A 19834-nucleotide genomic window follows, 5' to 3' on the forward strand; every position below is an offset into this window, starting at 1 on the left:
GTTATTTTTGAGACGGGCAATGTGGCGCTTGATTTCATCTCTGTCGGGTGGTCTGGAATCTGGGTACCTGAGTAAGGGTTCCTTGGTCTCAATGGCGCTTTGAGGTTTAGAGCAATTAAGTAAATTCTTGAAGTGATCTGCCAGAATGCTGCAATTTTCTTCATTTGACGTTGCCAGTGTGCCGTCCTTTCTCTCAAAGCATAGAGATGGTGGTTTATAGCCAGTGAGTTTGCATTTGAAGGTTGTGTAGTACTCTCTGCTTTCATTCTTCCTAAAGTTTTGTTCTATCTTTTCAATGAGAGATTTTTCGTATTTACGTTTCTCAGTTCTGAACACCCTAGCTGCTTGGTCATGTTGGGTTTTGTAGGTTTCCCAATCATTTTCTGATTTCGTAGAGTAGTACTGTTTCCACGCATTGAGTCTTTCTTGGACGACTGATTCGCAGGTACTATTCCACCAGGCATGCTTTTTGCTTCTCTTGATTTCTGCAACGTCTTTGGCGGCCTCAACAAGGAGACTCTTGGCGTTGGTAAAGTCACAGTCATTTGGTCTAGCCTTCTCCTGGAACTCCTCGACCCTTTGCCGAAGTTTATCATTGTCGAAGCGTGTGATCTGTTTGGTTGTCTTCCTTGTGTTTGCGGGAATTGGTTTGAATTTGATAAGAGACATATAATGATCTGAGGCCACATTGATGCCTTTCTTTACCTTGACATTCATAATCTCAGGGCTGTTTCTCCTGGAGATCGCAACATGATCAATTTGTAACTCTCTGAGAGCTTGGACGGGAGAAGGCCAAGTTATTTGCTTTCTGGGTAGATGGCGAGAGTGGGTCGACATGACCTGCAGGTTGTGATTTTCGCAAATGGACACCAGTCTTTTGCCGTTGGGATTGGTTCTTTTGTGAGCAGGGTAATTTCCTATTACTTTCTTTTGCTTCTGCTCACGACTGAGTTGGGCATTGAAGTCACCCAAAAGAAGCTTGACATGGTGTTTGGGGATTTTGTTCAATTGTTCAACCAGTAGGTCCCAGAAATTATCAACTTCGTCTGGATCAGACTTGTTCTTATCGTTTGTAGGAGCATGTGCGTTAACTAGGGCGTAGGTTTTGTTCGCGTATTTAATTGTGAGTATAGACAATCTGTCATTCACAGGTTCGAAATTTGCAACCGATTTAAGGATCTTGGTTCTAACAGCAAACGCGGTTCCAAGCATCACAGCTCCATTGAGGATTCCTCTTTGTGCTTTGCTCTTGAAAAATCGGTTACCTTCGGATTCAAAAATCTCTTCATCTAGGTACCTTGTTTCCTGTAGAGCCATTATGGATATCTGATTTTCGTGAAGAGCTTTGGTGAGGGTTTTCAGCTTGCCAGTTTGTGTAAGTGAATTTATGTTGAAAGTTGTTAGTAAGGTTTTAGATTTTGGCCTGAGTTTTTGACTCTTCGGGGTACACCAAGACGCTCCGACTCGTCTCTTGCATGATGTCGAGTCTCCCCCAGAATCCGAACGAGACTCGTGCGCCGTGGCGTTCACGACGAGGGATTTATTCGAAGATTTACCCCGTGGGGTATGTTTCTTGAAATGTTGTGCCATCATGCTTTTTGATTTGATTTTGCTTTGGACGGGTACCCATCCTTTTACAACTAGGGTTGTTAGCCCTAGAGGTTGCCTCAAGATGTTTTCTGGCTTCTGGTCATTTACCAGTCTTCGGCGTAACCCTGACAGGGGACAAGTTTTTTTTTTTTCACGGTGATATTTTATTTCCTTACTACCCTCTGACTCTGCTGGCGGCAGAGCCAGCGAGCTTATTATTATTATTTACGCAAGAAAGAGCACCTGAGCTGAGGCTCTTAATGGTCAATACAAGGATTAAATATTGGCAGAGTTTACAAAATATTTACATTACAATATTACCATTTTTCTAAATACATTACAGTCTTAGAGAAGAGGAAACCCTTTCAAATATATAAGAGCATTGTACATTACTTGGTTTGTAAGATTTACTACTCATTTTCTTTTGTCCATTGATTATTTTTGTTTACATTTTGATATTGTTGTTGCCTGTTGTATATGTTTAGGGAAAGCATTCTACATGTCAGAGCTTATGATACAGATATTGTTTGTATGAACCAAATTATGCTTAGTTTTATATACCATCTTAGCTGAAGCTCTAGCATGTAACATGCGGAGTGGTAGAAGTCTGCATTTCTTATACAAAAAATCCATAGGTGTTAAGGGCAGTAAATTATTAAGTATTTTTAGTGCCTTTTTTGTAAAATGGCAACTTTCTCCAAGAGTTCCTTATTGCAACATCTCCAATTTCTGGAGTTATTTTTTGCATATGGTTTTAACTTGCTCATTCTAGTCAAGCATTTTATCTGTTTTCAAACCTATAAATTTAGTTAATTGTACTCTTGGTGAAGGATGATCAAAAAATGTTAATGTAAGATCAAGAGGAGTTGCACATCAAGGCTTGTGAAAAATCATGTAGTTGGTCGTGCTAAGATTGATGGACAGTCTATTGTTTGAAAGCCAAGTTTGTAATAAGCTAATGTCATACTGCATTTTTGCCTCAAGTTCTTTAGCAGAAGTACCAACATAAAATATAATTGTATCATCTGCAAAAAGACACAATTGTCCTTGTAATTTTAGGGAGTCTATGTCATTCACAAATGACAATGAAAATCCACAGCCTGTTTCCAGTCATTTGACCGGGTTAGGAATGGAATGAATGAAACCCCCATCTAGTGGCGAGGATAGGAACTGTGCGGCTTCCAAAGCCTGTCGCACTCCTCTGGGGCAATGATTAATGACTGACAGACGAAATGAAATTATATTGGAGAGTGCTGATGGAATGAAAGATGACACAGAAAATGGGAGTACCCGGAGAAAAGCCTGTCCAGCCTCCGCTTTGTCCAGCACAAATCTCGAATTGAGTGACCGGGATTTGAACCACGGAACCCAGCGGTGATAGGCCGGCGCGCTGCCACCTTAGCCACGGAGGCTTCTTATATCATTCACAAATATTAGAAATAAAATTGAACCAGTACTGCTCCCTGAGGAATTCCAATTGATATGGGAAGAGAGAAACTTTTTGCATTTTTATATGAAAGAACTGTGATTGATCACTGAGATAATCCTTAAACCAGTTCATCGCTACACCTTTTTCTCCTTCTTCCAGTTTTCTGATCTTGATCTCGTGTGATCAGCTGTGTCAGAGGCTTTTCCTAAGTCTATAAATTACCCAGAAGCTAATTTTCATTAATCAAGTGCTTCCTTCAGTCTAATGATAATATCCTGAACAGCATTGTATATGCTGGAATTTGGAATAAAGCCATATTGATACTTATAGAAGTAATTATTCTTAACAAAGAATTTTAATTATCTTATTTTAACAATTTTTTCTAATGTTTGAGCTAAAATGGGAATGATAGAGATCGGTCTGTAGTTGTTTATGTCTATTTTATCTAAGCCCTTATGGATGGGTATAACTTTGGCAATTTTTGACAGTTGAGGAGCTGTACCTTCAGCTAACGATTCGTTAATAAATGCAGTGATGTACGGAACTAATTTGGTTGATAACTGTTTGAGAATTGTGTTGCTTAAACCATAACAATCGCTACTACTGAATTTTTTTAGTTCTTTTATCATACATGCTACTTTTTTTGTCAGTTGGATACAAAAATAAGAATTTCTTGGTGCTGTGTGATAACTAAGTGGATTATTGGTATTGGTTGTAGGCAAATTAGTGCCGGCCCCGTGGTGTAGGGGTAGCGTGCCTGCCTCTTACCCGGAGGCCCCGGGTTCGATTCCCGGCCAGGTCAGGGATTTTTACCTGTACCTGAGGGCTGGTTCGAGGTCCACTCAGCCTACGTGATTAGAATTGAGGAGCTATCTGACGGTGAGATGGCGGCCCCGGTCTAGAAAGCCAAGAATAACGGCCGAGAGGATTTGTCGTGCTGACCATACGACCCCTCGTAATCTGCAGGCCTTCGGGCTGAGCAGCGGTCGCTTGGTAGGCCAAGGCCCTTCAAGGGCTGTAGTGCCATGGGGTTTGGTTTGGTTTGGTTTGTAGGCAAATTAACAGCTAGATCCAGACCTATACTAGTAATATATTCATTTATTGTTGTTGAAATATCACAGGGGTTGGTGATTATATCATTATAGTTAAATATCAGTATTGTTGCTATTTGTTGTTTGAAGTATCTTGTTTAATTTCCAGGCATTTTTACTAGAAACTAACCTGATACTGTAATAAGAACCTTACTACTTAATATTTTAAATTCATCTTTTGATATTCTGTGACATAGTGGCATCCCCTTCCCAACCTATAATGCTGCTTCTGAATTTTCCCATATATTTTATCTGTATGTTTTATGAGGTTGAGAAGTTCAGAAGTCATCCATGGACATCCTAAGTTTTTATGTCTTGATTGAGTTATTGTCTTTAAACTGGATATGCTGGCTTCTGCTAAGAGATTAGTTAACTTATTGACATTAGTTTCACAGTTGTCATTAGCATCAAACATCAAGGAATTTTTAGATTAAAGTTTCCTGGTGTTTTAAATGTCTATTTTTAGGGTCTGTGTTGTGGAATATTTCAAGATACTGCTGCTATCTCCTACTGGATGATCACAGACCAGTACATTGTGATCACTGAATTTACTGTAAATATTAAACACAATTTTTTTTACAGGGTGCATTGATTTAAATATGATGAAAAGTTTAGAACTCTTTTCTGTCATTCTAGTGGGATATATATTATTACATGCAGTTGGCCATAGCATTCTATTAGTTTACTCAATAAAATCCTCAAATGTAACGCAAAAAGTGCCTACCATTCTTGTTCCATATTTCTTAAAGTTCACTTAGAAAAGACTTACTGAACTTATAATGTGGGTTATAACAAGCTAAAATATGTATTTCCCTTTGAAACCCACTGATTTCTTTTAATAGTGTATTGTATGGTTTTACTAGACAGTTAACTGACAAGAATTCCACCTCCGCTATTGTAATTTCTAGAGCAAAAACAACTGTCATAGTTACTCAGCATAAAATATTTATCGTTTTCAGGATATAGCCATGTTTCCAGAATTATTATAATATCAGGTGCTTGGGTTTGTTTTATTAGAGTGCACACTTCTAGCCACTTACTACGAAGCCTTTGAGCATTAACATACAGAATACAAGTGCTATGAATTTTCAGTTTTAGTTCTTCTAGAGCATTTAACTGAATCGTCTTAAGTTACCTATAGTATCCATCCTTAGACAGTTATTGCCATTAGACTAAGAATAACATAACCTAGTTATGCCGATTCTAATTTTAAGATGTCCTCAATGCTCCGTATGATCTTTCCTAGCAAAGATTTTCCCTTCTCTGGACCATATATACTTATATCCTCTTGTTCTAAGGTCCTTTGACCTCTTCAAGATTCTCTTTGCTGTGGGAGTTAAGTGTTTGTTTATATAGATCGGTTGGTCCACAGCATTAATACCAATAGCCCGAGATTAAATTCATGGTCTTCTTTTCTTGGCACTGAAAATTTGGCCCTCTTTCATCTATTCACGAAGTTCACAACTATCAGCCTCTAACACTGTGTTTCTGGATGCTAACCTATGGACACATAGATTTTGGCACTGAAAATTTGGCCCTCTTTCATCTATTCACGAAGTTCACAACTATCAGCCTCTAACACTGTGTTTCTGGATGCTAACCTATGGACAACATCGATATAATTTTTATTTATGTCACATCCGATCACCGCACCTATGCTACTGATAAAATTGTAAACATCTTCATTATGTACTTCCGGCACACCATGGATTTCCATATTCTGTCTCATATATTGATTGAATCAACCTCTTCTTGCGAGTTGGAATTCAGCATGTGTAATTGTTGTTTCATATCTTGAATATTTTGATCTCTCTGACTAGCTTCTCCCTTTAAGTCACTAATCCTGTGGGTGGGGGACGCAGATGAAGAATACACCCACGGTATCCCCTGTCTGCCGTAAGAGGAGACTAAAAGGGGCGACCAAGGGGTGATCGAATTAGAACTTTCGGACTGCTTGTAATTAGTACCACCATGCAGGGTACACCCATGGTCGCTTTTACTTGCGCGGAGTACCACTATGTTAGGTGCAAGATAGGTTTGTGATTAGTAGCAACAGAGTGCGTTGCCGGCCTTTACAGTACCTGTGTTTAATACCACTATACCAGCGACACCACGGTTCTGGCTTGCCTACAATTAGTACCCAGTATATGAGGAACACCATGGGATAATGCGATTCGCTGTGGTTAGTACACTTATGTGATGAACACCATAGGTTTGCGTTGCCTGTAAATGGTGCTGCAATGTGCGAAACACCGTAGGTCTGTATTACGTGTGCGAATTTCATTACCTGTGAGTAGTACCATAATGTGTGGTATACCGCGAGTCTACGCTACTTTGATTAGTACCGCAACATGGCAAATACCATGGTTCTACTTCCCTAGTGATAAGTACCGATATGAGGGGCGGGTGACTTCAATTTTGGGCCCCTTTAGACTACAAGCATCATCGATTCAGTATTGTGCTATAGAAGCAGTCCCTTGGTCAGTAATACTATTGTTTTACGTCAGTTTCTGTGAATGTGAGGCATTGCGGGTTGAATCCACTGATTGTATTAAATTCATATCCATCCTTTCATTCTTCGTCCTCACGTTTTGAATTCCTGGTCAGTGGAGGATTTTGGACTTCTAATTTGTCATCACATTTCATACCATTAGGGGCCGATGACCTAGATGTTAGGCCCCTTTAAACAACAAGCGTCATCATAATCATTTTCATCTAAATCAGGAATGATTTTATTGTTAGTCAGTACTGTCACTTAACCTATAAGAATAAATTGACCTTTTCAATACAATATATCAAGTAAATGATATTACATAAGTCTCGGAACTAGTTTCAGCCACTTAGTGGCCATCTTCAGCCAAATAAAAAATAAACAATTTGTAAGATAAATAAAACATATGTATACCAGTCAAAGACATTGTTGTAGGAATAATTATAACTTTAAAATGTACATAATAAACAATTAAGATTATGATCTTCTTGTCACACTATGATGTCTTTCATTTGACTTAGGACCTCAGGCAATCACTTTTTCAACTGCACGTTCCAACACGGCATCTACGAATTTAGAACTACTCGTAACTTGTATTACCTCTTTGGTTAGGTCAGGTGAATCAGCCTCCTGAGGATATGTAATTTCTTCTCGAACCTTCGATACTCTTTTTTCCCCGCTACAAAGCTCTGGCTTCGGTCTGGCAATAGTGTAGGCGAGTTCTCCATCTTCTTGTTTTTGTTCTGCTTTCGATTTCCCATGCCTTCACCAACAAGACACTATAACACAAATCACGAATTGCACAACTGTTTCATCTGTCACTCGCAAGCACCAGTCTGTCCTGCTGCTATTTAGCCATTTGAAGAACTGGAAAGCGGTTTTACTCACGGATTACCAAAATTCAAGAGACGTTACACACAGTTTTGTTACCCTGCCACCTTCTTATTGTATATACTACGAATCCTACTTATGTCAAAAAACATAAAGGTGCCTGCTCAAGGCTTAACATCTCCATCCGATGGATGAATCGCATCACCAGCGGCATGTGCCTTCACTCCATATGAACACTATTCAGAGGTTTATAGTTGAATCCAGGGTTTTTTCATGCAATCTAGTGATTAGAAATTATATACCACCATTTCTCCTGCCTTGTCAGCCAACATTCTTTTTTTTTTTTATCCCACCAACAGGATTCAAACCAGCTAATCAGTGTTAGACCATGCAGACTTGAACCCTTAAAGATTGTAAATGTGGTAATTGATTGTGTTGGGGCTTTAGCCACTTTACAAGGACATTCCCGCCAACATGAAGTTTATCCTAAGCTCCATCCTGGACATTCAATCTGGCATTTAGGAGAAACTGCCTGTTTCAGTACAATATGCTAAGTCCTGAATCATTTCCATCCTGCCTCATAGTCTACACAGTCACTGTCTAAGCATTATACTCAGGCTATCAGCTTTAGATATACATCTTACTTTTTCGTACAATTAAATTTTCCTTCCCATAAACTGCATGAGAATACAACCTTATTGAATTCTTGAGTTCGAATCCATGCAAGAAATAGTTCTGTCATTAACTGCAGCCTGATTATCATAATTGCTTACAGTACTGACATTCAAATTCAATTCCTGTATTTTGAGACATAAGCTATGCTTGGACAGCTAACTCCTTGGAATATCAGTTACTTGAAATACAAGTGAGATGTTGGGCATACTTCTGGTGGTTGTATTTTCAGTGTTGGGAAGTGTGAATAAATTATTCTGCTGTCTCAGATTGTTTGGTAAATAAATGCAGAAAACTTGCTCAGTTATAAAATAACTGTATGCATATTATTTGTGTGAACATTTGTTTCTGAAGTAAATTCCATTTCATATTAATTAATTTTTATTAAAATTACTTGTTGCAGGTCTGGACAGCATGCTCCACCATCTCCATGTAAGTATTTGTTTTATTTACTTTTTTAAGAATTTATGGTTGGTTGAAAATATAGTTTTATATTAAGGACAAATGCGGTGAAGAGGTATCGTTTAATGGCTGTATTCATTCTTCGCTTCTAAAAACTATATTGCTCTTTGGAGTTGTCTTATGTTCAACACTCAAGAATAACAACCAGGAGATTAATATTCATGAGTTGTATTTTTGGGCTTATGCCGTATAAATAATTATAAACACACTCAACGTTTCAAAAGGAACCTTGCCTTTCTTCATCAGGAGACAAAAGAGAAAAGAAACGACGTATTGATGGTTGCTAAGAGTAAGCAACAAGGAAGCTTCAAATGGTGCCCAAAGATGTAAAGGGGGCGCCATTTTAGCCCAATGCTAGAGACAATGAATAGTAACAGCAAAGCATTACTCTCTAATGGTTCTGATTATAGGTAACCATGATTCACTGAGGTTTTAACCTCTATCGCGGTTGAAATTATCTGGTTGTTTACGTATTTCAACTGCCTCCCTGATAATTCTTGGGCGATATTGCTTTATATGGGCAAGAACATCCACTTCTTGCAACAAGACATCATGACGAGGTGTTAGAGCATGATCAGCAACAGCTGATTTATCAGGTTGGTTGAGTCTGATACATCTGGTATGTTCTTTGATGCGAGTACACACCGTTCTCGAAGTCTGCCCAATATAAACCTTGCCACAAGTACAGGGAACTCTGTAGATACCAGGTTGTTGTAATTTAGGCAAACTATCCTTAGTTGGTCGCAGGAGTTGCCTAATCTTAACTGATGTTCTGAAAACAGTTCTACAAGTGGAAATTAACACCTTGAGAACCACCTTTGAGAGCAACGGTTACAGCAGAGCTTTGATCTCAAGGGTTCTGAAATCGGCACATAATCGGACGTCTGTTAAGAAAAAAGATGTAAAAGGAACTGCTTACCTACCTTACATACATAACACGATGGATCGTATTGCTAAAATCTTACGTAGATACCATGTACGAACTGTTTTCGGAACATCAGTTAAGATTAGGCAACTCCTGCGACCACCTAAGGATAGTTTGCCTAAATTACAATAACCTGGTATCTACAGAGTTCCCTGTACTTGTGGCAAAGTTCATATTGGGCAGACTTCGAGAACGGTGTGTACTCGCATCAAAGAACATACCAGATGTATCAGACTCAACCAACCTGATAAATCAGCTGTTGCTGAACATGCTCCAACACCTCGTCATGATGTCTTATTGCAAGAAGTGGATGTTCTTGCCCGTATAAAGCAATATCGCCTAAGAATTATCAGGGAGGCGGTTGAAATACGTAAACATCCAGATAATTTCAACCGCGATACAGGTTACAACCTCAGTGAATCATGGCTACCTATAATCAGAACCATTAGAGAGTAATGCTTTGCTGTTACTATTCATTGTCTCTAGCATTGGGCTAAAATGGCGCCCCCTTTACATCTTTGGGCACCATTTGAAGCTTCCTTGTTGCTTACTCTTAGCAACCATCAATACGTCGTTTCTTTTCTCTTTTGTCTCCTGATGAAGAAAGGCAAGGTTCCTTTTGAAACGTTGAGTGTGTTTATAATTATTTACACGGCATAAGCCCAAAAATACAACTCATGAATATTTACACGGGCCGTGAAAGTCTAAATGATAAAACCAGGAGATTAAGTTACGCTGATAAAAGTAGGAAGTAGACACTGAGGGTGATGTGCCCTGTCTTGGAGGTCTGGCTTTTGTCGAAGGGTTCGATTCCTGACCGGGTCGCGGACTTTGACCTTCGTTGGTTAATTCCCATGATTTGGGTGCTGGGTATGATTGCAGTCTTCGCGTTAGAATTCATCATAGGTAGGGCCCCATTCTCACAGACACACAGGTTGCCTAGTTGGCATCAACTGAAAAGACATGTACTAGGCTTTTCCGGAAGCCACACACCATTATTGTTGTTGTTCTTGTCGTCTTAGGTAACAAATTTCATATTATTCCGTATTGAAGTGCAATAAAATGTAGATCAAAAGCTAAAGGTTTCCATCTATTCAATACTATTTATTGTAACCTTATAAATGTCTTATGATGATTGTAATGATAACAATGACTGAAAATTGTATGAGTTGGTAATACTGCGTTGTTGTTGTTGTTTTCAGTAGTCTTCAAAATACATCTTGCCAATTGTATCCATTGGTAACACTCACTGCTTGCTTTGGTGGAAGGTGATAACACGCGGGAAGCAACATTTCACGTGTTGGATAGAGAAATTAAGATCAAGATGCTGAAATGGGAAATATGTGTATCATTTGGTTGTGACATTGCAAATACAATGGTGGGTAAATTTAACACTTTAGCGTCGACGTGTACATTTGCTTTTTCTGCGGTAAACTGCTGAAATGCCGTATACATTTTTCAGGTTGTTGTGGGTTACGGATGTTCGTAATTTCATTCGTAGATGATAATCAAAGACATATTTTATGTTCAAAGTTACTATTTTTGTGTCCCCCCATTGGGGTGACATATGGTTATTAGGTTGACTATGCAACAGAGAAAGCGCATGTCACCCCTACAGGGGTGACGTAGGGGTGACGGCCTTTTTACCTTTGTTGTTGTGGAACACTGTGCTCTGTACTGTGAGCTGTTGATTTACGCGCCTTTCAACGAGTTCCTTGTAATTTACAGTTTTATGACAAGAAATTAATTCATGTTATGTGTTTCTGTGTTGAGTACCGATAGAGAGATAGAAGAACAACCTGAAAAGGGCTCGAGTGTTGAATCAAGAGATGTTGACATTTAGGATTTGCAATGTGATGCCACCTTTTCCGAGTCAGAATTCAACAATAGTTTGTGTAGTGAGGACACTAGCAAAGATTCCGGTGCTGCATCGGGCAATGATTCAACCAAATCATCAGCCAGTGACAATTACTGGGGAACATTCCCAGGTTTGCAGAAACATTTTTTTTATTCACACGTAACCCCGGTTTACAATTTCATCTGAGTGCTAAATCTCAACCAGTATGTAAGAAAAAAGCAATAATAGACTCCAATCCACATTATTTTCCTTGCCATTAATAATTGAATTCTGATGGTTGCGTATGTCACCCCATATGGGGTGACAAATGTCGGAGAAATTCCACTGTTTGTTGCGCAATGCCCAGCGTGCTGAGAAAGGAATGGGCACTGCGCTGCACTCTATGAACACCTTACGTGAACAAGCAATGCAATACAACAGCGAATGGTAGCGCTAGTTTCGTGCGACAGCCTAAAGTTGAAAGGCCTGGACACACTGCCGTGTCACCCCATGAGGGGTGACATACTATATTTTGTATGAGGGTCCGTCACCCCACATGGGGTGACATCGTCTTCAAAGTGTTAAGGTACTCATCGACCCTCCATACAGCCATTTTCAAGAAAATTTTGGAATTTTTTTATTGGCCCATACAAAAGTATGTTTTATCTAGTTTCCAGAAATGTATAATTTATATGTGTTTTCTTGTTATTTAGCTTATTTATATACATTTAAATGATCGATGCGCACGTGTTTTAGCAGCTGTCACTTTGACAACTTGACGTTTCTGGCTTGATATTTCAATATTATTTCATTCAAGGCGCGGGATGTGTTTGAACGCTTTATTTCTCATACTCAGAAGTTAGTTATCCTGGTGGGCAGGAGATAGAAACACTATGTCGTATTCTTTGACTAAAAGAAGAACGTCTTTCTTCCTTGCCATGTGGTCATGTGAGTGATAGTTATTTTGTACATGTGGTCTTCATGTTATATTTTGAAAGATGGGCTCCGAGTCTCGTACGCAAAATAGAAGGAAATCATGCGTGTTTCAAGGGAATTAACATGCTAAGACACCTACGGAATTTCAAAATAACCAGTGTTACTGATAGTGTGAATAATCATGTGCCAAAAAGTGATTCACATAGGTTAGGTTCAGACATTGTAAATACTGACGTATTTAGTGATGTTCATTTTTGTTCTTGGAACGTTCTGTTTGATTTAGAATATCTACATACTATGATTTTATTTGTAGCATGCCTTGAATGTTTGACATGTGGTAGTTTAGTTATAAACGAAGTAGATAATAAGAGATTGGTTGGGCCATTTCTATGTTATTATCATGTAAGATGTGTGGCTATCAAACACAAGACAAGAAGAAAAACCCTACAACTTGGAGTAATGGACAGTATTTTCCACTTTAACAACGGCTGTACATCAGAACTGGACATCCTCAAGAAGGCTGGCATCAATCCAGGCAAGTATACAGTGTCCGGCGTAAGTGCCGCAGATAAGGAGCACCTTACTGTGGCTCTGAAGCAGTGTACTCCGGAGCAAAAACAACTTAGGTGATACTTACGGGCGAGGAGGAAGCACAAGATTGACCTAAAATCCCAAGAAGAAGGCACCACCTATGCATCAGGAGGTTTTTAGGAGCATAGGAGTAGCTACTTTACTCTAAATGCGTATCTCAACTTTAAGTGACTTTTTCTCACGTTTCATTTTTTCAGCATTTGTCATTACTTTGTCAAATGAAATCTACACTTAGAATAGAGATATTAACTTCATTCAAAAACTAAATTGTAGCTAAATAATTCAGCTATTTTGTTTAGCAGAATAATACAGTTACATTGAAATTAAGGGCCCGGACCCCTGCAATTAAATTATTTTTCTCTATGAGAAGAATTCAGTTTATGGAAAAACATGAATAAATTTGGCCCTATGAAAGCTACGAAAACTATTCTGCTATGTAACACTCACAACTTATTGAAAAGCAATCTGAAGCAACAATGAGCCTTTTATATTGAATAGGAGCAAAGATATTACGTCCTGTTATTTTTCAAATTTTCTTTGGAAAAAACCCCCAGAAATTCATTTTGGATTATTTTATGCCAGAAATCTACTAGTTTATACCCTCAGAATCCGTGATATAAGTTTCAAGAAAATAGAATAACCTTGCTGAAATTTCATCACTAGTGTCGATGAGTACCTTAAGGGAGTGTCAGAGTTTTTTTTAAACAGCAGAATATTTAAGTAGTTTTACAGCGGGACCTCGATTTGTTGCTTCCGGTGTGATTGTGGGAAAAATCCCGATCGAAGTGGAAAAACTTTGGATGTTGAAACCGCCAGTTACGAAGATTCTTGCAAACATGATGCTTCAAAATAAAGCACATTTTAATTATAGATGCATTTGTTTGCTCTGGGAAATACCATTTACAAAGCAATTGCAAACATAATACTAGTACTTAAGAATAAAAGGCATATAATTATAGACACACTTCAACATGTAATGATAAAAAATATTACAGTATACATTTTATATGCTCACAGTTCTTGCAAAGAATCGTTACGGTACTTTCCCTTAACATCGTTTGAAAAAGTCCTTAACAGACTGTATTTTTGGCCTGATTATGCTTCACACTAAACAGTGCACTTACAATATTCAGAATAGTTTGCTGCTCCCTGTCATTGATATCCTGAGGGTAAATGTAGGCTCAAAGTGTTTTGAACGCGGTCAGATCCTCGGAAAAGTTCAGCGTTTGCTTTACCTCGTCTTCACTCTTGCTGTACCGTAGCACACATTCGTGAGTTGATGCTGTAATATTGATTCAATCGTATTAAATTCCTCGTTATTCATGACCAGCTTTTCCCAGTCTATACACATAAGTCCCTCATCGATGACGACGTTGACATAATCGACACTTTTATTGTAGTCACATTTCTGGAAACAGTTACTAATTGTGACTGGTGAGATCTGATGCCAGGCTGACGTCTCGAAATGAGTTGCCTGCGGGACATTGATTTTCTTTTTCTGCTTTTTGTCCATTATCGATGAGACACATAGCTCTTTGGACCAACTGCTTCCTATAAGACAGCTTGAGACATGTTATAATGCCTGCATCTACTCATCGCCAGCGGTATTTTGCACGGGTAAATCTTTACGAAGGGATGGAAGGTCCTTTGGATGGGCAGCACAATTCTCTATAAACAGAATTATCTTGTGGATGCATACAGCCCACGAAGAAATCCTACATAAATGTTTGTGGTCGCCCAAGCTTTAGTGTTGGAAAAATATTGAACTGGCAACTACTGAACGTTTTTGAAACACGTGGGGTTCTGAAACTTGTCTGTAACAATAAGCACACTCTTTCCAGATTCACCACTGTTAAAACACAAAACTACAGTCATGCGATCATTCACTCTTTTCCCACTACGACATGACTCTCCTGTGACTGGTACTGTGTGGATGGGAAGACAGTTATAAAAGAGGCCTGTTTCTTCTGCGTTATAAATGTGTTAGGGTTCTTATCCCTCGAGCAGTGCGAAAAGGTTTACCAACCACAGTTTTGTAAATGATGCATCTACAGCAGCTTTCTCGCCTGCCTGCTTCTTTTACATGAGTCGATGTCCCTCCTTGAAGTGGGAGATTCATATGTTGGAATGTGAGAAATTTGTGATGTTCATTCTTCCTGCAAACTTGAGGGCTTTACCTTGTAAGATGTTGCTGTCTACAGGAATGTCTGATGCTCGGACTATTTGATACAACACAAAGAGTACAACCTCCAACTCGCTGCAAGTAGATTCTTTCCCAGTCTGCGAGAGCAACTTGCTTGCCGTTCCGCCATGCTTGTTTACATCTTAGATGAGCTCCACAGACATCAACAAAAAGCTCTGTAAGTTACTTCCCGAAGCTATAAGCCGTGATCCTTTAGTTATACATAATGCCCAACAGTTGGCAGAACATGCCAGAGATCGAATCGGCACTCAAGAGTGAACTGGGGTACTCAAAAATACTGAAGTTTCGTGCACCATCTATACATGGGCATAGCAGTGCTGGACTGGCCACGTCAGCCCATCTATAGGCGGGTGTAGTACTCATCGGGTTAAATAAATTACTGACTAAATTAATATTAAAACTAATTAACATTAAAAACTGTTACAAAATGACTAATCCTCACGCACGCACACATTCATATTCCAATCATTCAGTCAGCTTTCCTCAGCAGGTAGTCACCTTAAATCTTGATAAAGAGCTAGTTTCCCTGACCTGAGCTGGCAAGGAATTCCATAATCTGGCGCTGGTCATCACAAATGATCTATTAATTTTATTTGTGCGCTGCACTGGAGTAGGAAGAAAGGATCTCAAACGTGCATATAAGTTGTGAAACAATGAAAAAAGGTGATTTGAGAAGTAATATACAGTGGCTGATTGTCAGTTAACACACTAAACACCATTGTTAAAATGTGTAGTTGCAGACGTTTATCAGGCTTCAGCCGTGAGAAAGACTAATAATATGGGGTGATATGAATGTCATACCTGATATTGTAAATAAATCGCAGGCAGGAATTCAGTGCTCTTTGAACTTTGTCTTTCTTCTCTTGTCATGTCAACTAAAACGATCTCACAATAATCAGGAATAGTGAGAGTCAGTGTCTGTATTAGTTTGGCATTTAGCTCAAATGGAAATACATCCCTCTGCTGTTTAAGAAGGTGAAGCACTCCAAAAATCTTTTTACAGGTTTCTTTCATGTGGTCAGACCAATCAAGTGTTTCATTCATAATTACACCGAGATTTTAAATCATTTTACTGTACAGAATAATGTTACCAGTCAGTAGGATAGGTAAGATTGCTGCATTGTTTGAGCATCTCAGTAATTTTTGTGATCCAGTTATGATTGCCGGATTTTTTTTGCAGTTTAGTAAGAGAAATCCATTGTGCATATATACTGATTGGCCGGAGGTCATTGTGAATATCTTGTATTGTTTCACCTACATCTGAAGTTTTGGAGTGTAGATAAATTTTAACATCGTCAACATACAGGTGGTGCATGTTGTTTCTTACGACGTATGGTATCTCATTAATAAAAATACAGAACAGTAAGGGCCCAAGAATATTGCCCTGTCTGGCACCACTAAGTTTCATTTTCCATTTAGAGGCCTTGTCGTTTACTGTTACCCGCTGCTGATGGTTACTCAAATAAGAACTTTAAAACTTAAGGAGATCTGGGTCTAAATTTAGCACTTCAGGTTTCTTTATCATAGTCTGATTTTCTATAGTGTCTAAGCTGCTACTGAAGCCAAGAAGGATAAGTATAGTAAGCGGGGCTGATGACCTAGATGTTAGGTCCCTTTAAACAACAAGCATCATCATCAAGAAGTATAGTGAGCAGTTGTTTGTCTATAGCATTTCTAATGTCTTCAGTTACCTTCAAGTGCTGTCACGGTACTGTAACCCTTCTTAATTCCAGATTGCATGGGGTCCAAAAGAGCATTTTTATTTATGTATTCTAGAACTTGCTCGTATAATAAACGTTCAAAGGCTTTGGAAAGCACAGGGAGTATAGACACAGGACAGTAATCGGAGGGTGACTGTGGGTTCATACTCTTCGGTACCGGTATTATTTCGGCTGTTTTCCGTACAGTAGGGATAGTTTCATTTAGTAAACAGTAATTCAGTATGTGTGTCAGTATAGGCAGGGCAGCACCCATAATGTTATGTATAAAAGAAATACGAATATCTACACCTGTAGCCTTTGATTTAATCGAGTACAAATCATTTTAAATCTGAATTTCTATGACCCTATGAAATGTGAATGGTGGATTGGCTGGAAGGGAGGGCAGTGAAACGGTGCAGTTAATTGGGGTAGGTTAAATGTTTATTCTACTAAAGTAATCGTTCAGTTCGTCAAGTGGAATGTTAGGATTTGTCTGTCTCTGTTGATTTTTCTCTATTTTCAGAGCTCTAAGTTGATCCCTTACATGATTAGAACTTAAGTTATTAGCTAAATTCCGGAAACATCTACATATTTTTATTTCTCATCAAGTGCTCTATGCGATTTTCTTAAGATACAGTAAGATTCAAAGTCTCTGTCATCTAATGTTTGTTTATAAAGTAGAAATAACGAGTTGTGATGGACCATCATTCTCTTGGTTTCATCATCTAACCATCGACAAGAAGAACGAGAAAACTTTATTCGATGTTTAGTGGCACGTTGTCATATCAGTTCTTTACTATGGTATTAAACAAGTTAACTTCAGCGTCAGTGTCATTTGGACTCCTTGTATCAACCCACGGTAGTTAAGTGTCATAATTCAAGTTATCAAAGTTTATGTCCTTCGTATTTCTGACAGTTATGTACTTAGTTTTGAATTTACGTGCTTTGAGGGAATAGGATAAATATATAAGTTCGTGGGTCAAAATGGATAGTACAGGGATTTGCTCATGGGTTATTACTTTACCTGGGTTGTTCGTTATGAGATCGATGAGCATGTGAGATAAACGGTTAGTTGCATACACGAGATTTATGGATTGTAGCGGGAGAATAGTCATGTTACAGGTAGTAAACGAATTACTATTTGATTACTGTCATGGGTCGTATTAAGTAGGTGAGAGTTAGTCGTCCATAATAATTGTGTGTTCATAAATGGCCTGGAAGTCTAGTAAATACATTTTGAAATCAGTCATATCTGGTGTATATGCCAGAAATCACCACCTTTTGTCTGTTAATATTTATTTTATAACGAACATGATTTCTGGCTGAGTTTGTACACCCTGGGATGATGTACATATCATTCACCTCATTTCTAGAGTAAGTCGAAGTCACACCTCCGTGCCTTCCATCCGACCGATCGAAACGTGTTAGATCTTATCGATCGATTTCAACCTTGGAGGACGAAATGCTGGGAGTCAGCCGGGTTTCAGAAATGTCAAATATGTAGATTATTTTCTGTTAGTATTGCTTCAATTTCATCGTTGTGATGCACCAGAAGAGAAAACGAAATTTGTGTGGCAACACTGCACGCTTTGAGAAGAGGATTGCAATGCTTGTTTCAGCAGATTACCTGCTGAGAAGGGTGAGGCCGGTAATGAGGGTTTATTGATACCATCACTGCCAAGGTCAGGTTCAGGACCATAATAACTGTCTAGCTGAATACTGAGAATTCCAAGAAGTAGGTTATCAGATAATAATACGTGCTATTTAAAAGAAGGAAACTCGCCTCAACTTGCTGCAGAATGAGACTGCTATCACGGCTGGCACTTACATACACGTTCACATATTCTTAAGAACACCATACTTACTTACTTACTTACTTACTTACTTACTTAATTACTTACTTACTTATATACATACATTATCATTATAGCCTCTTATACCTTTCAGTGTTTAATCTGCAAGCCTCTGTGAATTTAGTAAACGTCGCCACAATCCTCTGTTTGCAACTAGCGCTGTGGCCTCATGTAGATCTATACCTCTTATCTTTAAATCGTTACAAACTGAGTCTAACCATCGTTGTCTTGGTCTCCCTCTATTTCTCTTACTCTCCATAACTGAGTCCATTATTCTCGTAGGTAACCTATGCTCCTCCACTGTGCTGGGGAGTGTTTCATTTTAACAGTCAGCAAGTTTTAATTGTCAATCAGGAATGTCCTATCAGACAAGAGGGCTTTGTACCTCAATATGTTTTTTAATTCATTAATCATGATCATTGTCATTTCACTTCATCAAGGTTTTTAATTTTTTTGTGTTATGTAATAATTGTTCTGCTACTGAAGATATCCTTCAGAATAGATTGAAACATGTATAGACTCCATTCCATTTAACCTTTTAAGTGCTGAGTTACCAGTTGACTGTTTGGTACCTCAGTGCTGAGTTTTTTCTTTTACATGTAAAATTTTTTATAGAAGCCTCAATTTTTAACTTATCAGTGGGGTGATTAGCTTAAAATGTTTATAAATGTTGGTTGATTATAAATCTAAATGTAAATAGGAAATCCTACACTCAGGTTCAATATTATTTTGAGAGAAAAGCAAAATTACACTCGTGCCGCTGTGTGCATTATCTTTATACAAAGTGAAGAGCCAAAAATAATATTATTTCCTAAAATCTATAGGCGCATAACTCATGTAACTTCTTAGAAATATATAAGTTGATATTTTATAATACTTTCCAAACCTGGAATGTGGTGATAGTTAATGTTTTCTACTGCTTTTTAGTGATGCCGATTTGTTCAACTATCTGTACCAACTCCACTGGCAAAAAAGTTTATAAAAATCAATGATTTTCGGGTCGTCATCGAACACTACTTGGCCCTCAGAGCCTGCCACAGTTACTTGAAACTCTGGTGAAGAAAAGTAATCCGTTCTCCACGAAAATAGTGATAAAATAGCTTTTGAACCCACCGTGTTTTTCTTCTTTCTTTTATAAGGAGGCTCTGTTTCTCTCTTACATACAATATTTTTGGCAGTCTCTCTATCACTTTCACTTTCAAAATCGCTTAACAATTCCTTAA

The 19834-nt window shown here is 38.5% G+C and overlaps 1 protein-coding gene across 4 annotated transcripts in view; it reads left to right on the forward strand.

Moving 5' to 3' along the window:
• LOC136867343 (myosin heavy chain, embryonic smooth muscle isoform) overlaps nt 1–19834 on the forward strand; it is a 543017-nt gene that overhangs the window by 324993 nt on the left and 198190 nt on the right. For all 4 annotated transcript variants that reach the window (XM_067144510.2, XM_067144513.2, XM_067144511.2 and 1 more), the window contains exon 13: nt 8508–8536. In XM_067144510.2, coding sequence (XP_067000611.2) covers nt 8508–8536 — 29 coding nt within the window. The remainder of the gene's footprint in view (nt 1–8507; nt 8537–19834) is intronic.

This window comes from Anabrus simplex, chromosome 3, assembly GCF_040414725.1.
Source record: "Anabrus simplex isolate iqAnaSimp1 chromosome 3, ASM4041472v1, whole genome shotgun sequence".
Lineage (NCBI taxonomy): Eukaryota > Metazoa > Arthropoda > Insecta > Orthoptera > Tettigoniidae > Anabrus > Anabrus simplex.